The sequence below is a fragment of the Kogia breviceps genome, chromosome 9, assembly GCF_026419965.1.
Source record: "Kogia breviceps isolate mKogBre1 chromosome 9, mKogBre1 haplotype 1, whole genome shotgun sequence".
NCBI lineage: Eukaryota > Metazoa > Chordata > Mammalia > Artiodactyla > Physeteridae > Kogia > Kogia breviceps.
Genome location: NC_081318.1, coordinates 24,622,927 through 24,648,686, shown reverse-complemented (window position 1 = coordinate 24,648,686; position 25,760 = coordinate 24,622,927). Strand labels below are relative to the sequence as shown.

Here is a 25,760-nt window from a genome sequence, read left to right as displayed (position 1 = left end):
GTCAAGTTTCTTTTACAGACTGGATTCTCTCTGTAGCAGCATGAGCTTTCCAGTATACCTCTTCCATCACGCCTGGAGTTATATTTTTCTTTAACTATTGAAATCATTATTTCTTACAAGCATCCAACCCATACGATGTTGATCATGTACTGCCACATGGAATTTATTGCGTTCTCAATCGTAACCAGGGAATCAGTTGGTACCTGTGAGGGATAGAACAACTGCCCCCCTCGCCCCCGGCCAATCCTCAGCTCCCTCAGAGCCCCAAAAACTTTGTTCCCAAAGGAGTCTGGCAAGGCCCACATCTGAAAGGCACGTGAAGGCGGCAGGCTGACCACCAGTGCTTTCCACATTCCATTCCTCTCCGCTCTCCTGCACCTCACTGGGCCTTCACAGAACTTGTCCACACCAGTGAACTCTGCTGCAGTGTGGCTTGGAAACCAACCTTCACAAGTATGGAAGTTTGTGAGCAGAAGCTGCGGAGACTGACGTAGCCACTTTTATCCAGGTGTAGGCAATCTGGCAGAGTAAGCTTCTGATGGAGACACAAAGTCTCATCCTTCATTTGGCCGAGGTGTACTTGTTTTTAGCCTGGACTACCAAGTGCTCAAGCATGGAAATCATACTTTCCCCCTCCTCTTCCTTCTAAATTTCACGTTGTATTTCTTAACAACTGTAATAAGCCTATCCTTCCATATTCATGGCTTGATACAGACCTGAAGACTTTGCAATGCTACAAAGGACAAGGTTTTTGAAGATAATTTTAACTGTCTTTCGTTTAAATTAAACTCAACGTGTAGCGCCAACAATGTACATCACGTGATTGATGAGGAAACTGTATGAAGAGCAGTGATCATGTGTGTGCTGCAAAGCCAAGGACACTACATCACTCCTGCCACCGATGTCAGGTTGTAAAATGGAAAATAAACAAACAAAAATGGAACGACTCACCTAGAAATGAATGAACTCTGGAGAGAACAGCCTTGATTTCAAGAAGTACCAGGGCTCACCTCCCGTGAGTCTCCACACTCCCTGAAAAGAGCAGATTCAGCTGTCATTTCAGGTGTCATGGTTATAAATAAGTGAAAATTATCTTTAAAATGTTCTCTTTCCTGTTATACGGCTAAAATGGGAATACATTTAATGTAGGTTGAAGCTTAAAGACAACACCAGTGTACATTGCTGGAAATAACAGAGGACCTTATTCAGAGTTATGTTTATTCTTCTAATGAGAAAGAGAATTTTTTTTTAATTTAAGGGACAACTTAAAATATGGTTTCTAGTGGCAGCCTAGAAAAGGATTAATGACTTGCATATCTGCAATAAAAAGATGTGAAATAGAAATCTACTGGTAGATATTTAGATATGTTACCAATTATGCCAAATTTCCAAGTAATTAAGAAAAAAATCTTACCTAAAACAAATGAAATATTAGTCTTAAAAATAGGAGTATAAACAGTACCCTAACTGATGAATTCAAGGTTTCATTCTGTTTTTCCCAGTTGTCAACATTAGCCTTCTTTCTATTTTCAACCACAATGTATATTGTAGTTGGACTTTCTATGCCTCATTATGAGTGCTTCATTTTTATTGACTTATGTTTTCCAAGAACAATGAGTTAAAAGAGTTCCATGGATTCTACTTTATTTACAACCAAGAAGTCAGCATTAAAAGGTAAGATTAGTGTCAGTGGCCAAAAACTATTATGTATCCAATCCATGCCCCAGTCTTTTGCTCATGCTATTAACACTCTCGTTCCATTTGTACTTCAATTCAGTTCTTTCCATTCATTTCTGTTAGTTTATTTGATCAAAATGAACTGAGTTTCTTTGATGGGGGCCCCAGAACAGAGACAGCTCAAAAAAGCAAACCATTTCTCTTCTTCGAGTTCCTTTATCATCTTTTCAACTTACATGAGAACCCAGAGGACTAAAAGAAAAAATTTTAAAGAAAGCATGACATTTTTTTTTAAGTTTGACTATTCTAAATCATTTGCTTCAGCCAGAAAATCAGTCCTTTCATCATGGATTTTCTCAAGTTACATATCTCTCATTCTTCATTCTGTTTCTTTGATTCTATGTATATGATATGGTGCTGATGTGGGCAACTGCTGGGAATAGTTATATTCAAGGGTATGATCACCCAATTACTTAGAGATATTTCCTGGGCAATTAATTAAGAGAAATAATTTCTGACATTCCAAGGAATTTAATGTGCCATCTTACATTTTAAGTAGTCAGCAAATATCTACCTTATAAAGGATGAATAGGAACATTTGAGGGCTGTGAACTTAAGTCTTTCCCTCACTGCCCTTTCTTTCTGAACCTGTCTACCTTCATTAAGTAATGGAGCTTCTACTGACAAAAACAAAACAAAACAAAGAAACAGAACCATACAATAGCTGAAGTACTTTCAGAAGATTAGCATTAGGCCATGGTGTTTGATTTATTATGCACAATGATAATCATATACCACAGAATAGTGAAAAGTCAGGTAAGTAAAACAACAGCCAACTGCTCTTAAGTGTTGTTTTAGCGTAGGAAACTTGGGTTTGCATATATCATTTTCAGACTTCTGCTAACATTACAAGCAAAAGCCTACAAAGAAGGATTAATTATACTATTTGCATGAAATCTGATTTCTACAAAGCACTTTACAGTACTTGGATGAAAGAAAAGTGTCAGAGAAAATTATCAAAGCAATCAAATAAATTGCTAATTGCACATCCCTTTTAGTTAGAAATAATTCACTCTGCTAAAAACCGGCATAGAAGTAAAATTACAAAACTTAAGGCTTGTAATTTGGGGAATGTTTTTCCTTCAGCTCAAAACTGATAAACTGGTCATTAAGCACTGCCGTTAAAGCTGAGCCTTTAATCCTTTCTTTTTCCCCCACAAACAAGCAATGAAGCTGCTTAAAAGGGAGTTATGTCAAGCATTTAAGCACCACGCTGTTTAAAAAAATGAAAATGAGGGCTTCCCTGGTGGCGCAGTGGTTGAGAGTCCGCCTGCCGATGCAGATGCAGGGGATCAAGGTTCGTGCCCCGGTCCGGGAAGATCCCACGTGCCGCGGAGCGGCTGGGCCCGTGAGCCATGAGCGCTGAGCCTGCGCGTCCGGAGCCTGTGCTCCGCAACGGGAGAGGTCACAACAGTGAGACCCCCGCGTACCGCAAAAAAAAAAAAAAAAAAAAAAAAAAAAGAAAGAAAAGAGAACACCGTCACTGTTAAGGGCTTCCCTGGTGGCACAGTGGTTGAGAGTCCGCCTGCCGGTGCAGGGGACGCGGGTTCGTGCCCCGATCTGGGAAGATCCCACGTGCTGCGGAGCGGCTGGGCCCGTGAGCCATGGCCGCTGAGCCTGCGCGTCCGGAGCCTGTGCTCCGCGGCTGGGGAGGCCACAACAGCGAGAGGCCCACGTACCGAAAAAAAAAAAAGAAAGAAAGAAAAGAAAATGAAATCTGACTGATAAGTCAAAGTAGAGGGACTTTAAAGAGAGCACCCAGTTATTATTTGTCTCTTCAAATTTTGGGCTACTCTTGCTTTGAGTCCGACTCTTGCTTGTATTAGTTTCCAGTGCTGCTGTAACAAATCATCACATACTTAGTGGCTTAAAACAACACACATTTATTATCTTACCGTTCTGGAGGTAAGAAGTCCCAGTAGGCTAACATCGAGGCGCCAGCAGGACTGTGTTCCTTCTGGAGACCCTAAAGGAGAACCAAGTTCCTTGCCTGTTCCAGCTTCTAGAGGCTTCCGACGTTCTTTGGTGTATCACTCCAACCTCTGCCTCTGTCGTCACGCCTCTGGCTCTCCTGTCTCCTCTTTTACTTATAAGGACCCCCTCTGATTACATTAGGCCCACCTGGAAAATGCAAGCTAATCTCTCCATGTTAAGATCCTTAACTTAATCACTTCCCTTTCGCACAGTCCTTCTTGCCATGTAAAGCAATATATTCATAAGTTCTGGGGATTAGGCGTGAATGTCTTAAAGGGGGTTGGGGATGGAGGGCTCATAATTCTGTCGACCCCACCTGGGGAATACCTGTGGGCTAGCAGCTATGAGGTGAGCCAGAAGAAGCCCCCCCACTGGGCAGTCCGTGCTCCAAGACCAAGTGAGAGCAAAGGATGCCTAGTGTTTTCCATTGACCAAATGATGTGGGCAACGCAAGTGAGAGAGAAAGGATACTCAGGCAGCCTAAGGGGCGACAGGCCTCAGAAGAAAGAAGCCAAATGTCAACATCTCCCAGGCATAAGGGACGGAGCAAGCAGTGACTAGATCAGTGCTCAGTGAGCGAGGTCAGGACCGGTGCTGGTGCAGACTGTGACCAGTCTACAATGTTGAAAAAGGACAGAAATTGAGAATAAGCCTTAGGAAAATTTTAGAGCAGTTTGACAGTAATTTTCTGTTGTAGAATGTGATTATTTAAAATGCAGGTTTATATTTTGTATGTCTTTTCTTTCCATTTCATTTTATTAGCAATTCATTTTTATTGTATGTTTTCAAAACTATTGGTCCATGGCAGATTGGAAAGAATTGGAATTTTTAAAAAATTTTTATTTTATTTTGGAGTATAGTTGAATAACAATGTTGTGTTTAATTGTCCCATTCTTTTTCTTTCACACACGCTCAAAAAAATGCTGGTTCTTCACCACTGATGATTTATTTTTCAATCTATTTATTTATTTATTTATTTATTGTTGGCTGCATTGGGTCTTCGTTGCTGCGTGCGGGCTTTCTCTAGTTGCCGCAAGCGGGGCTACTCGGCTACTCTTGGTTGCCCGTGCACTGGCTTCTCATTGCGGTGGCTTCTCTTGTTGCGGAGCACGGGCTCTAAGTGCATGGGCTTCAGTAGTTGTGGTGCACGGGCTTAGTTGCTCCGCAGCATGTGGGATCTTCCTGGACCAGGGATAAAATCCGCGTCCCCTGCATTGGTAGACGGATTCTTAACTACTGCGCCACCAGGGAAGTCCCTCCACTGATGATTTTTCAAGAAGCCCTGAGCTAGAGGAAAGTGCATATCTTACAGAAGGGAATTCCAGGTGAGAGGTCCCCTGGAAATCTCCAAGGAGCTAGAATCAGCTGTAAGCACTGGCCAGGCACTCCAGCCAGTTCCACACCAACTCGCAACTCTATCGGCTCACTAAGAACTGTCCCGGGCCCATATTCCCTTTCTTCACCCCACGTTCCAACCCCAAAGGTTGGACAAGCTAGGAGAGGGGTAGGACCACTACCAGGAAAGGGGAAAGAAGCTTGCCAAACCGTTGTCCTCTTAAGTCAAGCTTGGAGTTTTGATTATTACAAGGGACTAGACATTTTGATTACTGAACTGAGAATGTGCTCTGTGGTTTAAAATGAATAAAGGACATTTTTCATTGTAGAACAGTGACCAGAAAATTCATGAGATCGGCCCGTTTTCATCCAAGGCCAGGGCCAGAACAAGCCCCATAGACCATTTTAAAGGAAGAGTTTAAAGACAAGAATAGAAGTCACTTTATGGCTTCCTCCCTCAAGTCATGATTGTTCAATCTAATAAGTATGTAACTCTTGGAGATAGGGCAAGTCTCAATATAGAGCCACTCATGCCATGGTTTAAGGCAGGGTTTCTCAACCCTGGCAATATTGCCTATTGAGCTGGATAATTTTTTGTTTTAGGAGCTGGGAGGGGAACTGTCCTGTGCATTACAGGATGTTTAGCAGCATCTATACCTTATCTCTAACCCCTAGCACTCCCACCCCATGCTGTGACAACCAAAAATGTCTCCAGGCAGCCAAATGTCTGCTGAGAGGGCAAAATTGCCCCCAGGTGAAAACCACTGATGTTAAGAGGAGCAATAAGATTCTGTTTCCTTTTCCCACCCAGTAAATACCTCCCTACCAAGATCCAAAGCATCTAAATTCCATCATTCCACATTCATTGCCCATTCCAGGCATATTCTATTTTTTTTAAATTTTATTGGAGTATAGTTGATTTACAATGTTGTGTTAACTTCAGGTGTACAGCAAAGTGATTCCGTTACATGTATATATATATTCATTATTCATTCTTTTTCAGACTTTTTTTTTTTTTGGCCACACTGAGCAGCTTTCAGGAATCTCAGTTCCCCGACCAGATATTGAACCCAGCCTTGGCAGGGAAAATGCCGGATCCTAACCACTAGACGACCGCCAGGGAACTCCCAGACGTATAATTTTAAAGCCCTCTGAGAAAGGACATCTAGCTGTTATCAGTCATTGATGCATTACTGTAATTGGATCATCAGACTCCTTTCTTTCACAGATTGGCCAATTTTTAATATACTGGTTGTCTGAAGCCAAGGTGAGAGTAAGGCACAAAGATCTGGGAAAACCAGTTGGTTCCTTCCATTTCCAAAACATCCTCTGATCTTCTCCCTACCCCCACTACCGATTCTCTCTTTCAGGAACTCCACTTCTCACCTGTATTATGGCAATAAATTTTTACCATGTCCTCCTGCATCAGTTTCATGTCCCTCAAACTCATCTTCTGCATTGTCCTTGGAATGATCTTTCTAATCATGCCACGTCCTAACTCATAAGTCTTTAAAGACTTGCTATCATCCAGAGGAAAACATCCAAGCTCTTAACAAGGCATGCACCTTACTTCCATCCATATGAATGATTTCTAACCCCCACATCTTTACCCTTGCTGTTCCCTTTCTCTTTCTCTTTCTTTCACATTTCTTTGTTTACTGGAAAACTCCCACTCCAACCTGCAGTTTCAACTCAAGCACTCAAGTCCTTGAAAAACCCTTCTGATTCACTCAGCAATAATTAGGTTGCTCCTTTTCCCAGGATCCCAGATAACAGTGAGCATATCTTTAGTGTAGCACTTACCTCTTTGTGTTTAATTATTGTTTTACTAGACTTTTTTCTCCTCTAGACCATGCGTTCATTGAAGGCAGAAACCATGGTCTGTTGTTTTCCTGAAATTCACAACATGGCTTACAGAGCCCTGTGTGATCAGGCCTCTGTATTCCTCTCCTGTCTTATCTGGCCGCACTGTCCATCTTGCTTTCAACTCCCATACCACACAGACCTTTACTCAGTTCCAATTCATCATGCGCTCCCCCACTTCCAACCTCCTTGTACAGTCTTCCCTCCTGCTTGCAGTGCCCTTTTTGACCTCCCTTGAATGCTGTCCCTGAAAACTCTGCTCATTGTTCATCCCTCAGCTAAATGTTACTTCTTCCAAAAACTTAATCTGAACTTCCAGACCAAGGGAGGTCCCTCTGTTTTACTCTTCCAAGACACTCTGTGCTTCTTTCTGCACCATTTTGCGCTTATTACAACCGTGTGACTCATACCACCTCACTCAGGTATAAGAGATGTGCTATTATTTAATTTTCTAAGTAAAATTAAATCTGATTCTGAACTTCCCACTCACCAGTGTGTGGGGAGGAAATATCAAAGTCAGTCATGTTTTTGCAAGACTGTTGAGAGTACAGAATTCTGAAGGCCTCTGGAAAGCCTAGGACTTGGAGTAAGGGCCTCTAGTCTTTAATCCACTGTGACCCATGATCACTGCTAAGATACTCATCATCCAGTTTGTGGTTCATTCAAATACAGAAGGCTCTGGTGCTTCAGGCCAAGCTTTCGGGCTCCGTGAGGCCCTAGAGTTCTTCCTATCTATCTATCTATCTACCTATCTCATGCCATACAGGGCTCTATCACCCAAGTGGCCCCCTACAGCCACCTTCCTCTGAGGCCCCAAGACTTTCCAATGTGCCACTGTCCCCAGGACTGTAACTTTTGTTTCTAGCCCTCTGAGCACCAATCTCACCCCTAATATCCACAGGGGCCAGAACAAGAGAAAAGTAGAGACTTACGTATCATACATCCAAATATTTTCAAATTTACAAACCAAGCCAACAAACTATTAAATGAGTTCTATTGTTCTATGATAACATATATACCTTCATAATTTCCTGGAAGGCTGCATTCAAGTTAAGAATCCTTGGATTCCTCAGTGTCCTATACTGGACACATGGTGGCCTAATCATAACTGGTCCTTATCCCATACCCCCAGCTGCATCCCACACTTCGAGGGGCCTCACATGCAACTATGTGGACTCCCCAGCCTGCAGAACCAAGCTGTGTCACACCCCTGCAAATAGCCATCCTTTGGCCCCCCTTCAGGACTAAGGTATTCAACTGGCATGATAGGATGGACCAGAAGAGGCTCTAGAAGGTGAGGCTGTTTGGATTGAGAATGCTGGATCCCAGGCACCCAGAATGCAGTCTAAAGAAGAGTGCTCAGGGTCTAGGTGGGCATATTCCCTCAGATCCACAGACTCTTCAAGAGTAACTGAAAGAGAGCCAGAGCAGGGCTCTGCAAAGCGTGGGGCCCAAAGCAAGGGCCTCTCTTACCTGGGTCCGAGGGCAATCCTGAGATCACATCCTTAGGCCTTGCTGGGACTAACCTGTCAGCACACAAGACGAGGCACCAGAAAATAAACTTATTCAATATGCTAGTCAATATTAGTTCAACTAATACTGATGTGTGGAAACCAAGAGGAAGGGCCACCAAGCTGTTGCTAAGCTAAGAAACAAAATCAGTATTTCATGAAATTTTATTAAAAAATATTACCAGTTTTACCAGGAAAAAGTACAGTATTCTGTAATGAAATGTTTGAAATGCAAATTTTTTCTTTAATGCAGAACTTCACAGAGCCTTTAATATAAGAATGTGGCCTGTGAATCTTCAAATAGGCAAATAAAGTAGGTGACATTTTCCACACTTGTATGGGTGTGTGTGTGCCTAGGTGTGTGTGTGCTCATGCACACGCCTGTACACACATGCATAATATATCTCTTGGCATTCTGAAAATGCTATGAATCAAATGAAACAAAATCACTATAACAGCCAGAGTTCTTGAGTGCAAGTGACAGAAATAAAATAATTAAATGGAAGATTATCAGGGAAGTCTTCAAGAACCAGGCTTGGAAAGCAAGTAGTCTGGGCAGTAGAAACCACAGCAGGAAGAACCCAATCCTTATGCTACTAATACTGAAATAAATTAATTCCCAATCATCACTACTTCTTTATGTCATAGGGAAATGCTAACAAATAATAAGTAAAAAAAACAAAACCAAAATGCAAAAGAACATGAGTCCCATCCCCACCAAAAAAAAAAACAGAAAGAAAGAAAAAAGAGATGTACAGAAATAGTCCTAGAAGGAAATACAACAAAATGTTAACAGTGCTTTTTTTACTGCTTGATAGCTTATAGGTAATTTTAATTTTATTTAGGTACATGAATTACATTTGTAAGTATAAAAATAAATATTTTTAAAATGAATCTTTCCAAATATAAAAGAAAACTTGTTCCAAGGCCCAAATTTTCAAACTCCCTGTTCACAATTTTCAAATCCTTCCGGATTTCATAAACTTTAATAATGAGTTTTTCTAATTATTAGATGATCATTTAAGTTCCATATTACCTGAGGATTTTTGAAGCAGTAAACAGTATTAAAGCTCTTTTTTCACCTTTTACATGAGTAACTAGGATATTATATAGAAATCACAATTCCAGTAAATTATTGACACTAATGGTATACCAAAGCCCTGTTGTCAGTAACTAGTATAGTCACCACTAGTCAGCACTGGTGGTAGGATCTCATAACGAGGAACTCTAGATAATGCTTGCATATAACTTGAGATAATTCAACTTCACAGATAATTTCACTTTTTCCAAACAAAATTACCTCTTTATTAAAATAGCAACATAAATATTAATAAATTTATTCTTTATTAAAAAGAAATCAGAATTAACAAGAAAAAAACCTCACAACACTACCCTAAATAACACCAGTCAAAATGAAATAAAAACAGCAATTATAATCCATTATTTTTAAAGTAGCAACAATTAAGAGACTACATACAAAAACTTTGGAGATGCAGTCAAAGTTGTGCTCAAAGATAAATGTATAGCCTTATGTGTCCTATTATTAAATAAGAAAGAAGTAAAAATCAATGAACTAAAACATTAATTACAAAGAAATATTCAGAAAACACAAAACAAACTTAAGAAAATAAAGAAGGAATTTTAAACAATTAAAAGTTATATTAATGATGTACAAAACAGAAAAAATAGTTAATGTTGATTCCTTTAGAAGACTACCAAGTCTAATAAAAGAAAGAAAAATGCAACTAAAAAGATTAGAAGTGAGGAAAGAGCTATAATTATTAATATAGAGAAAAATATTTCCAATTATAAGATTATATGTTGAGAACTGCTAACAAATTTTTAAATTCTATGAAAATGCATGATTTTCATTAAAACTGTTATTTTTTAAAATTGATACTCAAGAAATAGTAGTTAACCTGTCTAAGCCAAAACCATAGAAGAAAATTTAAATTTTTTCAGATAATTATCTTCCACTCACTTACCCTGAAAAAAGCTTGGGGACTAAACTGTGCTATGGGTGAGTTCCTCCAAACCTTCAAAGAACAGGCAATTCCTACACTCTATACTAATCTAGAGTATGGAACAACATTTTTTTGAAACTGTTTAAGATAGAATTTAAAAATGTAAAACTATAGTCCAATCTTATTCATGAATATAAATGCAATTATCCTAAATAAAATGTAAGGAACTGAATTCAACATGATTGTACTAAAAGAGGAAAAAGAAAACAAAAATACCCATGATGAAATAGGATACATCTCATGCAGAAAATAATTCAATATTGAGATATCTAGTAATATAATTTATTATAAAAATAGGCCACATGATCTTCTCTAGTGCCCAGAATATGTTTAATATAATTCAACAACAACTTTTAATAAAATGCTTTGTATACTTGAACAAGGAGACCACTTCTTTAGTCTGGTAAAGAACTCTATTTCAATCGAACAGCTAATATTAAAAGCTGGTGAAATATTACTGGTATTCCTAAAAAGTCAGGAATAAGAACAAAATTAATACCATCATATATTTAACATATGAGGTATTAATACTGTAAAGAAAGAAAATTACTATTAATTATACTGCAAATGATTGTCTACTTAGAAGAGAATCACCTAGAAAAATTAATGAAAGAGTTCAGAAAAGTTACCAATTACAGAAACAATAGCTTGACCCAACAAGGAGCAACCAGTTATAAAACATAATGTGAAAATGATCCCAACAAAGATATAAAATATCTAATAATATAATTAACAAGAAATATGCAGGACCTACAAAATTATTGAAAAATATATAGGAAGCCTTCAATAACCTTGACATGCGACAAGTTCCTGAATGGGAAAATTATTATTGCAAAGATGGCAATTTCCCCCCAATTAATCTATAATGTTAAAGCAATTCTAAACAAAATGCCAATTTCTTATGGAAACTGGCCAAACTATAACTAAAGTTTACCTGGAAGAATAAATGCACAAATATAGCTGAAAACATTTTGAAAAAGAAGAGTAATGTTTACCCCATAAAAAAGTTAATCACACAATAAAGCAAATTATAAAATGACAATAATTAAAACAACATGGTTCAGTAATAGAGAAGGATACCAAAACAAAACAAACAAATAAACAAATAACTAATAAATCCAGAAACCACTCCAAGTATATATAAGAATTTAATTTTTGATAAATGTGGAATTTTTAAAACAGTGGAAGAGGGGCTTTTTCGATAAGTGATGATGCAACAACTAAATAAATATTTAGAGCCTTAATCACATCTATATCAAAAATAAATTCCATTTGGTGTAAAGATTTAAATCTAAAAAAATTAAAAGAAAAAAAAAAAACATAGACAACTATTCATATAACATTGAGCTGGAAGAAGACTTTTTCAAACATATCACCAAAAGTAGAAATCATGAAAGAAAAGATAGATTCATCTAAATAAAAAATGTAATATTTCTATATATCAAAGACATCATGAATTAAATTGGCACATATATGACAAGGGGCAAAATATCTGCAGCAAATGGAATAAACAAATTATTAGTGGTTAGTGGTTTTAATATATAAAGAGTTCTTACAAATTAATAAAAAGTGAACACCCAACAGAAAAATGAGCAAATGTGTTCATTTATTCCTTTAACAGATATTTATTGTTCACCTAATATGTGCTAGGTATTGTGCTAGGGGCTAGGAATACAATGTGGAAGAACCTAGACATCCAGACACAGTCTCTTTCATTCATTCCAGTATGGGAAACACAGACATAAAAAGTAAATAAACAAATAAATAATGTTACAAATTGAGATAAGGAATTCAAAGGAACAAAAAAGTGAGATAGGAAATAGGAGGAGAGAGGTGAGGACTATTTGCAAACAATGCCCTGGGCAGGCCTTTTTTAAGATGTTGTATTTAAGAAGTTATCTAAAGGGTTGTGGTTGGGGAGAGGATAGCCCAGGAGAGAAGCTTAAGCAAAGATAACAGCATTTACTAAGCCCCTGAGGTGCAGATCTTGGCATGTTGGAGGAACCAGTGTGGCTACATCATGGTGAGCAATAAAAAGAGGAGCATAGATAGGTTTGGAGAGATAGGTAGGAATCAGATTGTGCAGAACTCTGTGAGTCACAGTAAAGGGTTTAGATTTTATCTAACAATTTACTCAATTCAATTTAGGAGTAAGGTCACTGTTGCAACTCTATGAAGAATGTATTGAAGTGGGTCATGGGTCAAGAGTGGAAGCAGAGAAAACAGGTAGGCTGGCTGTCATAACAATCAGGTGAGAAAAAAATAGTGATTAGAAGTAAGTGTTGGCATTGAAGATGGAAAGAAGCAGACAGATTAAAGATTTATTTGGGGGACCAAATGGGTATATTATGCCAGTCTATCTGATGTAGGGGAGAGATGAAAGGAATCTAGGATGATACATAGGTTTCTGGCTTGAGCAATTGGTTGTATAGTGGTACTTTTTACTGTAATAGGGAAGATGTGGTAAACAGGTTTGGGGTGAGAATGAGGAATTCGATTTTGGCCATGTTAAGTTTGAAAGATCTGAGTCATTCAAAGGAAGATATCAAGCAAGCAATTAGATATGTGAGTCTAAACCTTAGAGGAAAGGTCAAAGTGGAAAACATAAATTTGTAACTCATTAGCATAAAGCCAGTACTTAAATCCATGAAAATGGAAAAGATCCTCCTGGGAAAAGCACATAGAAAGAAAAGAGGGACCCAAAGGAGGTGAAAAACCTTAACTTTTCAAAGTTAGGCGGGAGATAGAGCATAACATTAGGAGTGAACAGTTAAGCAGGAAGAAAACCTGGACAGAATAGTGTCTTGGCTATGAAGAGATCATCTTTAAAGAAGCAGGAAGTGGTCAAGGTGAGGACAGGAAAGTATCCTTTTGGATAGGGTAATGTGGAAGTGCCTGGTGACTTTGAAATGGGCACTTTCAGTAGTGGTGGTGGGGAAGTCACATTGTGAATTGAGAAGTGAATAGAAGATTAGAAAATGAAGACAATCTATAAGGATAACTCCATAAAGAAGTCTGGTTATGAAGGACAGCTGAGAAATGGCTAATAGGTGGAAAAGATGTGCACAAGGGAAGCTTTGGTTAAGATGGAGAACACTGGAGCATGTTTGCAGGCTGATGAGAATGATCCATTCAAGACACAGATTAATAATGCAGAAGAAAAGGGAAAAGCTACGGAGAAAAGTCCATGAAAAGGCAGGAAGGGTTGGGATCCAGAGCACAAGAGGAGGGGCTGGACTTTGCAACTTCCTCCATAGTCACAAAAAGGAAGTTGGTGGTTGCCGAGCTAGCTGGGTTGGGGGTGGAAGGGTCTTGTGCTGGGAAGATGAAGTTTGTACATCTTCTATTTTCCAAGGGAAATGTAAAGTAAACAGGGAGGAGAGGATCAGAAAATTTGAGGAGAGTTGAAAAGGTATAAATAGTCATTTTAGAAGTGGGAAACTAAGACTACAGTAGGAACAATAGCACCCATCTGAGGTTTGAGATAATGGATTCAAAGTAAAACTAGCTGACCGTGTTGTGTGATTTTTCTTAAAGAAAATGTCCAATTGTCCCAGTCAGGCCAAGGAGATGGTAAGGTTCATCTGGAGTGGGGATTTTACCAGGAAAGTAAACTGGAAGAAATTGAGGCTCAAGACTACTGAGGGCACTGTATTTCAAGGAGGATAGTAACAGTGAGGGATCATGGGATCTAGGCTAGACAAGAAAGGAAGTGAATCCAAAACACAAGCTGATAAAGTGGGAAAATGAGGTTAATGAATTAGCTGTCAGTGAACAAGGGATCCAGGAGGATAGGAAGATGGTCATCAGAGTGGAATGTCTGATAATGTGTTAGCTCAGGTCCTCCTAGAAGCAGACACCAAGGCAGGGTTCAACTTAGAAGAGTTTTATTGAGGGAACATCTGTGCAGGACAAAGGGGAGGAATCAGGAGCAGGGCGGGGTCTTCATATCATAATTCAAGTCTGGCACCTAGGAAAGAAGAGGGGATTGGGCAAGAAGAGCCTTAGACTGCATGCAGCACGGGTCTAAGAAAGTTTCAGCCAGGCTGCTGAGGAGTCCCCATGCCCAAGCTGCTCCTGAGAGGAGTCCTGGCGTCTCACTAATACCCCGAGTGTGCTCAGTCACAGACTAAGAGTAGCCCAGGAGACGCACCGGCCTCAGCGCAAACCCAGTTGAGGATGCCCTGGGATGGCAGTCAAGAACGTGGGAGCAAGGGCTGATTCCGAAGGAAAGAAATGGTCACTGGGGAGGAAGTTACAAGGACTGGACCGGAGGTTGGAGTTCAAGTTTAACCACAGTTATGCGTCACACGACTCCAGAAAGTGCGGGTCGCCAGCTTGCTGATGATGGGATTTGAAGTGAAGACGAAAGTGGGAGCTAGTTTTTGAAGAACTAATAATGAAAGAAGCTCACAAGGAACTTGACAAATTACGAGGAGGAGGAAAAGAGGATGGTATCGTCCAGTGGCAAGATTCTCAGAGAAGCCGGGGTTGTGGCAGACGGGGTGAGGAAGTGCTGCTCAGCAAGTAGCAGCGACTAGCAGGGAGGCCTTCCTCCCCACCCGCCGGCCCTAAGGCACACGGTCCGCCTGAGGGGCTGCGTGGGACAGATTTCGGTAAAGCGCGCGGGGACTGCAGGTCTGCGATGGCTGAGGACCCCAGGGAGATCGCCGACGCCCGAGTGGACTTCGAGAGCTCTGGCGGATGTGGCGGGTCTGGCGGGGAGGAGAGGCGTGACGGGCGAGGCTTGAGGTACTGGGCTGTGCCGGGCGCGGCGGTGTCCGCCGGCGGCCGGGCGGCGGCGCTCACGGGGGCGCGGGCTTCCCCAGGCCGCGGGCGGCGTGCTGGCGCTCCCGGGCGGCGCCGCCGCGGAGCTTGGCGCGGCAGCTGGCGGCGGCCTGGCGCGTGGTGACGGCGCCCGCGGGAGGGCAGCGGCTCCCCGGGGCTGCCGGGCGCAGGGCGGCGGCGCTGCGGGGCGACGGCTTCCCGAGGCTTCGGCCCGCACGGGCGGCAGCGGTCCCCAGGGAGAGAGACAAAGACACGCCGGTTAGAAACGGGCCGAACGCGCCGGCGCCTCCCAGCTAATCAAGGAGCCGCCAACCCAAACTCGGCGCGATGCCATTTCCGCCCAACAGGTTGTCTGTCACGTAAACACAGGAGATAAACCTGTGTTGATCAGAGGAAAACAGCATCGAATTGAAGTGTCATTATACACGTTTTTAGCGATTTAGGGAAATGTACCAAAACCCTTAAATTTTTTAATACTCTTTGACCCAGAAATTCTAATTTTAGAGTTTTCCCTTAAGGAGTAATTATGAACACATGCAAAAATTTCATATGGGGTATTTAGTGCAGTATCTGTAACAGCAAAAAACAACAGGCAAAGAAAATGGGGAAAAAAATTAAGGAGAAACCGGGAATATCCTATATCCAAAAATACGATTATAGTCTTTCTCTTAGAGTTGATACTAACCTGCTATTAAAATAATGCTGGGATATAACTATTCATATGGAAAGGTATACTAGATAGAATGAAAAAACTTAGGTTCATCCCCATTTGTAGTGGTGGGATGTGTGTATACTTTATGTGCGTACACGTGTATACACACACAACACACCACACATGTATAAAACAATGGAGAGAAACACTCCAAAATGTTAAGTGGTTATCTTCAGGTGATGAGGCTGCAGGTAATCTTTATTTATATATTTCCCAAATTGTATACAATAAGCATATCTTTATAATAAAAAATGCAAGCAACTTAATAAAAGGCATTTTAGTTCATTCCTATGTACCCATTCTAACTTTCTACCAATTCAAAATTATATTTTATATTGTGTAGCAAAGTGGTGGACATCAAAAGATTTTAAGAATGAATGAATGGTCCACAGAAGTAGTTTATCTTCCTCAAAAGTTCTGAGTAAATCACAGTATTTCAGAGCAGTTTATGCTTTAAACGTTATGCAGTTAATCAAAACCATTGTCTTCTGTGAAGTTATACCTTATTTTACTCTATTAAGCATTTCTACTTCAGGAAGAAAAAAAAAAAAAAAGCTTTCTGGGCTGCTAACGAACCTAATTTGATATGTAATCTCCACAGACTTGGGAACACAAAGTTTTCCGAAAAACAATTACCATACTTTTGGAACAAATGTTTTAGATAATACCAATGTTTTCACAATGTATTCAATAATTTGCTCTTTAACTTGAAAGAACTTACTGGGAGCAAAACTAAAATACTGCAATAAACGAGAGTCTAAACTTTACATCTTGGTCTTCCAGTCATAACAAATTTAAATTTTTAGCACTCATTAATACCAAGGGAATCTGTTTTGCTAAACCTTGTTCCAGAAAAATGTGTACGATGACAATAAAATTATACTAATATAATGTAGGGATGGGATTCCAGGGCTTTGTTATTAAACTGATAGAAGATCCATTTAATACATAAGTTCCAATAATATTTTAAGCCAAAGTGACCTCAGAGTTGTCAGACTGATTTTCCTTAATGATGAGTAAATCCAAGCTTAGATGTTTATTGGAATGCTGCTTAAACAGATGATGACCTAATCAACCACACCATCCTGCAAGTTTCCTTCCCTCTGCAGGTACTGGATAAAATGATCATGTCTAGAGACATACCTGTAGTAAAAAAAAATTATCAGAAATAAAATATACAAAAAGAACAAATCCTAAGTGGCCAAAACTTTGTGTTAACCAACTGCTCAAACAAAAAGTGTGCATGAGGTTTTTATAAAGCAGTGTCTCCTTATTTTACACCAAGTGATTTAACATAACAGTATTAAATGCAGATAAGACAGAAGAACATTTTTGGGGTGCTATCATCTAACTTTCATTTGGTGTATTGTGTCCATACAGCAATTTTAATTTAATTCAACATTTTTGAGTGCCTATTATGTCTCAGGCAACTGTGCTCAGACACTAAGAACCAAAAAAAAAGACAACATGAGATTCCTTCCTTTGAGAAGCTCTATCTAGAAAATTACCTTCAGATTATTCAGGTAACTCCAACCCTAAGGCTAACCTGAATCCCTAAATCACGCTGCAGTCCTGCCAAAGCTTTCCTTCTCATATCCTTCAAATGAGCACTTTCTAATTTCCTGTCATTCCTTTGCTCAAATTCATCCAGAGCGTACCATTGTCTCCACACTAGCAAAATTATTAGTTCTTAACCTTTTAGGGGAATCAAAGGACCGAGATTCTCCTTAGACGTGGACTTTGTCCTCCAGAAGCATGCACAGAAATGCATACACCATATACTTTATTTCACTGCACTAGAAACTGATTTCTTCAACATAAGCAATATACAAAAATAAATATTTACAAAGAAAGGAATCCCTCCCTCACATTGTTATTTTTCATGAAAGAAAAATGGTGACTTCCTTAAAGAAATTTTAAAATTCTAACTGCTTAGTAGTAAATCTGAGATTTGGCTTGAGTTCAAATTGTAATATGGACTTTGACACAGCAACACATACATAATCTTTGATAATCAATTGTAACTTTTTCTCTATGGCAACAATTGTTGAAATCCTTGACTCACAAAGGTACACAGAACCAAAGCAGAATTTCATAGGATGCTTTGTCAGGTTAAGGTAGCCTGTGTGTGTACTAGAACACTAAATTCCTCTAAGGCTTTCAAGTTGAAGTCAAGTCACATTATTTCCTCTGCCTTCAAGTTCAATTAAGACCTCTGGAAAGGCAGCACATTTCTTTCTGTCTAGTAGAGAAAAACATCATGTTCTGTTCCCATTTCTTGGCAATACCTCTTGGAAAGGTGGTGACAGCTGCTGACATGGAAAGTAATGAGGCACAATGACATGTGGCTATCCCTCATCAAAGCAGGAAAACCATGATGTATGCCTGACATCACAGGTGTACATCTGACCTCAAAGTGCTATCATTTTTTTCCTGCCATCTGAATAATTATCAGAGAGAGAGGGAGAGATATTATTTTGAAGATATTGACAGCCTTTCCAGTTTCCAAAAAGAGTCCTAAAATGAAATTCTGTTGATGACACCAGAGAGCCCATGAAAACGTGAAGCTTGATGCACTGAGAGGCATCAATAGTGTCATCCAGTTGCACGATGAACGGAAATGGCATGGTGCCCATTTTTTTCCAACCCTGCAATGAATGATATTTGATAAACACTGCCTCAATTCTCTTTCATGGGCCATATTTAAGAAACTTGGCGCCAAACTACTTGACTCTCCACTCCCCTAACATACACTATTATTTCCCACCTCTATGCTTTTGTTCTTGGCATTTCATCCATCTAAAAATATCTTCTCCCTCCTCTCATGTATTCAAACACTGCCCATCCCTCAAGACCCTCAGCCATTCTAATTAGCTTTCCCTGATTACTGCAGTCTGAAATGATCTATCCATTTTTATGAACTCCCACAATGTTTACTATTTGACTGTCCTCACCAGCTTCAAAAATGCACCATAATCTGTATTTTTACAAACACCAGAAAGAGCTGTAGCAATTTCTCCACTGTTTTCCTAAACCTATTTTGCCATTCTTAAAAGAATAACTTATCCCCAGATGGATGGAGAGAAGGCTGATAACAATGCTTACTGTTGCCCGAGTGACAGATCAACTCATCTCAATTATTCCTTTCTGTACTCACATTTTCACACAATAAGTTTGATTTGTCAAGTGTGTGTTCACCAGATCGGTAATGCCATTGTTGACTGCTGAATTTACCACCATCATACCTCTACCCCTGGATTGTTCAATTATTGCCTCCCAGTTCCATGGCCACCTGCTATTCTATGGATTCAGACCATTTTCAAAATAACTTTACACTCTATAAGAAAGAAGTTAAGCAGATTTGAAATTAAGGTAAGCTGATTAGATAGAAAGGCCTATAATCAACATCTACTCAAATAAGATATAAAATTACCTATAACCTAGAGCTGAGCAGTAACTTGAAGATGATCTCTTGCAACAAATTCACATTACAGATGGAAGAACTGTGGGGAATGGGGTATTTTGGAGCAAGAAACTTAAATTGTAAAAGTATCAAAATCTCAACAAAATGGTAGCAAAATCATGCAGAGCCAAAAGGGATTCAACATGAATAAATGCAAAAAAGAATAAGGAATTAAACAATGAAAATAACTCAAAATGTGAAAGATGAGATTGATCAGTCATCTAAAGAAATGGCCCTTTAAAAGACTGTCTTTGACATTACAACTACCAAGGTAACCTGAACTTAACACCAGTTACATTTATTAATATTAGTTATCGTTTATTTACTGTATGCCAGGCATTGGGCTGTTTTACATACAGTGGTGCAATTAAACTCTAAGGGGGAAAAATGTGCTAAAGGAGACAATCTATAGTACCTGTAAGAAAAGAAATCAAGAAATCAAAAGCTGGCCATCTGTCTGCATCCTGGTCTACTAGAAAGGATTCTCTGAAAATTGATGAATATCTGGTCTGAGTGACAAGTGTATTCCTATGGGAAAGATGAATGTATCATACTACCAGAGCTTGCTGATACTGGTCACTAAGAGCTGATTCAATATGCTCATCAAGAAATCTTCTCATTATAATTTAGTATATTTGCCTACTGGGAAAAAATACACTGAACCATAAACATGAGAAGCCAGTGTCCCTGATACATCTCATGACAAATTTAAAAAGTAGTATTGTGGTATTTATATACCAGTATCTATGAGGCTGGCTAGAGCGACACAGTCCTCAAACACCTAGTCACCTTACTAGGTGAATCAGTAATGGCCCTAGATGAACCAATAGGGCCAGCCTTAGAAATTAGTGACCATGTGAAAGTTACTTGTGAGGCCTAGCAGGGAGGCTAGCCTGCCCTCTGTCTTGCTGTTCACCATCTTCAAACTACAATGCCACGTGATTTCAAACACATGCACGCAAGGAAGAACAATTTAATTCGAAACGGGAATAATGGAAAATGGAGGAACAAGATATAGCATTGTTTCTCCATGTTCCAGAGCACTACCTTGTGAATTTAGAGCTTAGTTTCTACAGCAGAGAAGGCTGAAGATTTGTGTGGTTTTTTTTTTGGTTTGTTTTTTTATGGCACCAATAAGTAATTATTTCATTTATTAAAAGAATTAGTCACCTAAGGAAAAAAGAAAAAGTTCGAGTAGAACTTGGACATATAAACTTTTACCAAAGAATAAAGATTAAAACATTTCTCACGTTCACAAATATGCACGATACGCAGTTACTTAAGGGTTTTGTTTCTGTTTGGGGTATTCTGTCAGTTTTTGTTTTCTGATGATACCTCTACAGGTGAGAGAGCTATGTAAATACAGCAAGCTTCTAACATGACTTATCACAATTCTTGACAAGACTTGAGTTCATGTCACATCAAGAACTCCAAAGTCAGAATGCAGTAAGAACCATTAAGACACTGTGTGTCCAGGGTCAAGGATAACACATATAAAAGTTACACTAATGCTATGAACCTCAAGGATACAATTTTATTTGTTCTACTACTGAATTTTAACTATTGTGATATTATGAAAATATACTTTTAGTCTGATTTACTTTTTTCCAATCAATAATGGAGTTATAATTCATACTATTTTCAAACAGAATTACTCAGTAAATGATACATGGAGAAGTACTGTCATCTTTAGGGAGAATGCAGGATTACTAATTATCTAAAGTAAAATTCAAATATAAGTATTTGGCCTCTATGACTCCTATCATGGAAATTTGGTATGGTCCACAATTTTTTTTTTTTTTTTTTTTTTTTTTTATGGTACGTGGGCCTCTCACTGTTGTGGTCTCTCCCGTTGCGAAGCACAGGCTCCGGACGTGCAGGCTCAGCGGCCATGGCTCACGGGCCCAGCCGCTCCACGGCATGTGGGATCTTCCCGGACTGGGGCACGAACCCGTGTCCCCTGCATCGGCAGGCGGATTCTCAACCACTGCGCCACCAGGAAAGCCCGGTCCACATTTTATTTTTAATGGATTTGTCTTTTGTGATATAGTCTGATCCAAAAGATTTAAAATCAAGCAGTTTTAATAGGCCCCATTAATCTCTGAAAAATAAAGCAATAATTGTATTGACAGAGAAGCTAGCCAAAATAAACCCTGAATGATCAAAATTAAGGGTATATTTTTATACAGATGACCATGAGTCATCTCAAGAAGATTAAAACACATAGTTAAAAATCTGTTTTGAGAAACAAATGAAAAATATTTTCTGGGATTTGCATATGAGGTTGGAGATTAGAAAATAAACATTTGTGGTTTAATATTTATAACACCACTGCTTAACACTGGCACTAAGATATTAAACTGCTTTGTACATACAAGTTTTTACACAAGTTTAAAAGTAAATGATTTCCCTGAAAATTTCACCTGCCATTTCTTTTTTATATATTAAAGAAAATATCCCTATCAGCTATTTTTGGTAACTAGTAGTAATAATTATGTACATTTCACTTTAACATTTATCATAAAATAAATCCATGACCATGCTCTCTTTCTGAAAGAAATGTGAAATACCACATTATGTTGCACATGAGGTACTCAATACGATATGCTAGAAGCAAAGAATAATTTAACACTTCGTTCACATTAACAAAAACTGGTTGTCTAAATGATAGGTAGTAAAGTAAAATGGAAAGTTCATGGACCAAGGGATAAAAACATCTGTGTTCTACAATGTTCAGACATAATGTTAAAAAGTGGAAAAAAAAAACAAGGTACAGTATAGTATGCTACCATTTGCGTGAAGGGGAATATATACATTTATATGATTATATATACATAAAATAGATCTCAAAAGTCCAAGAAACTGGAAACTAACTTCTTAACTCTGGGGAAGAGAATGAGAAAACCAAGAGATGGGGTGGGAAGAAAACTTACCTTTCACAGTACATCTCTTTGTACTGTTCAATTTTGTTAACATGTACATGTTATTACCTACTAAAATAATCTTTAAGAGATAGCTGGTCTCTATTTCTGACTTCTCCACTGACCTTGTGCAATCACTTACCTCAATTGTCTCCTTTTTAAAATGAGGTTATACTACATCTCTATAGTTCCCATCTACAATTCAACAGAATTTTGGCTCAAAAGAAGGTATATACAAAATGTATATACCAGATGGCTAAATAAAATAACTATAAGCCTTACTTTGCAGTGACTTATATACATGATGTTCTAATTATTTATACTCTGCTTGCTCTCTTCCCACCAGGCTACAAAAGCAGCATAGTAAGCAAAAGAGTCTGGGAAGAAAATTCATGTTTGTGAACCTGATAATGTTTCTCTTCTTTGTTTTTATTCTGTATCAAAAGTAAAAAACCTGGTTAGTCCTGGGAGTTCCCTGATGGCCTAGTTGGTTAGGATTCCGGGCTTTCACTGCTGTGGCCTGGGTTCAATCCCTGGTTGGGGAAATGAGATCCCACAAGCCGCAGCCAATTAATAAATAAATAAATAATAAATAATCTGGCTAGTCCTCTTTATACACACACACACACACACACACACACACACACACACACACAATTGCTTCTAAGATACAGACTCTCAAAACATATTTTGATACATGAGTAAGTATTAAAAATAATTATAAAGAGGGAGAATCTTGTGGTAGAGTTTAAAAATGGATCCTGGGTAAGGAAAAAGTTGAAAAATCACCCCTGTATTCCCCTAAAATTAGCCCAAGAACCTCCTAAAAATCATCCATAATCTTCATAAACACAAGATACTAGCAGGTCAGGCAGGGTAGCCAAGGGTAGAGCAATAGAAGGTTTAGACCAGTAAAAACAGGACACGAAGAGGATACTGACATCTGGAGAACAGAAAATGGGGACAGGCCTGATGATCCATTCATTCATGACCTTACATGCTGTAGAGCAAAACTGTTAGTCTTGAGACTCAGAGGGCTTACAGTCTAATCACGGGGACACTGTAATTAAATAATAATGCATTAATAAAACAAAGGATGAAAGTGAAAAAAACTGGTAAATGTGAGTTCATCAGAGGAAGAGGTCACCATGGGTTGGAGCTACCAAGAACAGATTCATAGAAGAAACAGCACTTTAAATCTGTGTGATAAGCAAAATGATGATGGTAGCATGGACAAAATAAAGTCAGCAAGGGGATCAGTGCTGGTAGTAGGATGATAAATTTAGTTTTCGTTACAGTTTGACTTTAAATAGTAACTTGGCAAAAAAAATGTTAGAAATTATTTTTCAAATATTGGGTTGTCAAGTTTTCTTGATAGAATACTTCACAGGAGTGATGACATGCTAGAAATATATCAAAAGTGGCTGAACAGGCTCAAATATAAGATTAATATGCATCTAGATACAACTTTTAATAGGGCAGGGCTCTGAAGTATGAGAAAATCATACCTATACAGGAGGCCTGGCAACCCTCTTACAGTATTTTCTTGCCAGTACCTAGTATTATTTCCTATCACAACCTTCATACTCAAGAGTCAGCTCCACCCGAAATACAACAAAACGAGGAAATCAAGAGGTGCCGGTTCTACCTTTCCATTGATCAAGATTGTGAGTTGGGTCTGCTTGATGAAGGAGTACTGTGTTTTACTACAAGAAAAAAAAGTCAAAAAAACTAAACTCTCTCTCAATGATCTAGTAACCTTGTGAAGCTAAAGGAATAATATAGAACCATGTAATAACTTTTGGCATATTCAAGGTATTATATACAGATACATATTCAAGGTATTATCTTATGAATAAAGAGTGCGAGTGTGTGTATGAGTGTATGTGTGTTGTTATTGGTAACATACTGATAAATCTTGTAAGAAATTTCTAAACAAAATTTATCTCTAAAATGTTGGCACAGGGCAAGAAAGAATATCAACAAATATAAAGAAGGTTATTAAACAAATGAAGTCCTCAGTGCAGAAAATATAAATTCTAAAATTCTATTCTACCATTCACTTTTGTTACAATCCTTCAAACACCTAAATACACATATTACCTTTATTTTATAGTAATCTCTCAGTGATTTACTGAGGTGAGAATGAGTATACAGAGGCTTGCTGCGGGGAGGGAAAAATCAATGTTTAGAAACAAATTTATTTAAAAAGGAAGATATGAAATAGGTATTAGTTAAAAGTTTGATTTAAAATAATTCTGTGCTATAGCAATGTGCCCTGTGTTATTTTGACATGGCTGTTAGGTTTATGCTGATGTCTACTGTTGATTAATTTAAAGTTCAAATAACAAGAAAATGAAACCATTTTCAAAGCATTAAAACAGAAAACTTTAAAGTTTTTTTTCACATTTTACTATAGATTATAAGATTATAATAAAATGTTGTTTTATTATAGTTATCCTCTTCTCTTCTAGGTCAAGTCTGTCAGCATTTGTATTACTAACTTCCGTATTAAGGTTCATCACTCGTCCATAAAATCTGCTCTATTGAAACCTGACACACACAGTCTCCTGGGAATTCTTCCCTTTAAAGGCAGGTTTTAAAAGTTAATCAAAAGTTGGATAGCTTAAATGTTATACAGACCTACACTATCAATATTAAATCATTGGTTTCGATCCCAAGCAGGACTGACTTCTTAAAAGTCCTTCTGCATACCCTCCTAACTATCCACTGGCCAGGGCAGGGTAAATAGGCTGCTTCATTTCAGTTCCAAGAAGACAAAAATCTCTACTTGAACTGTAGTGGTTAGCTAGATGGCAAGACCTAAAGTTTTATTGTTAGGTTCTCCCTTCAGAAAGAAGGTAAAAAGAAAGAGAGAAACCAGTGCGGACTACAGGAACATACATGACAATGCAGGGCCTAGTTTTCACTTCATTGTTATTTTAAATATTCACCAGTCCAAATAGTGCAGCTTGGCAAAGTAAAATTACTGTAATTTATTTCAATAATCTGTTCAATGTTTAATAGCATATTTTTGCCCTCAGAATCTCACTATGGATACTAAATTACTTAAGTTTATCGTATGTCAGATTCTATTAGTTTACCCAGATGGCTTCCTCCCAGTGAAATAGTTTCTGCCTTAGTCAGAGACATAGGGACTAAGTCACAAACAACTCCTGGATAGACCAAAGCCATGGGAGTCAACAAACACATCTTCTTCAGTCCAAGAACACTGATTGTTTTATTTTTAAAAATAGGGTATTTCCCTTTTAAAGAAATAATCTTTTAAAATTAGGTCTTACAGATTTTTGAAAAAGAGCTCAAAATACAAGACGGATTAGTTCACATTGCCTAATACAATTACAATTTAATTATCTAGCACTTCTTAAAGTAGTATCAAATACATGCTATATTATAGGTTTCATACGTGGC

The 25,760-nt window shown here is 38.5% G+C and overlaps 1 protein-coding gene across 4 annotated transcripts in view; it reads right to left on the bottom strand.

Moving 5' to 3' along the window:
• Positions 1 to 14,310: 14,310 nt before the first annotated feature.
• ZNF800 (zinc finger protein 800) overlaps positions 14,311 to 25,760 on the bottom strand; it is a 157,271-nt gene continuing 145,821 nt past the window's right edge. For 3 of the 4 annotated variants that reach the window (XM_067042253.1, XM_059074208.2, XM_067042254.1), the window contains one exon: positions 14,311 to 15,436. In XM_067042253.1, coding sequence (XP_066898354.1) covers positions 15,250 to 15,436 — 187 coding nt within the window. In that variant the 3' untranslated portion in view covers positions 14,311 to 15,249. Of the gene's footprint in view, positions 15,437 to 16,827; positions 17,088 to 25,760 lie in introns of those variants that run through there. The other variant, XR_010842121.1, reaches the window with a different exon arrangement.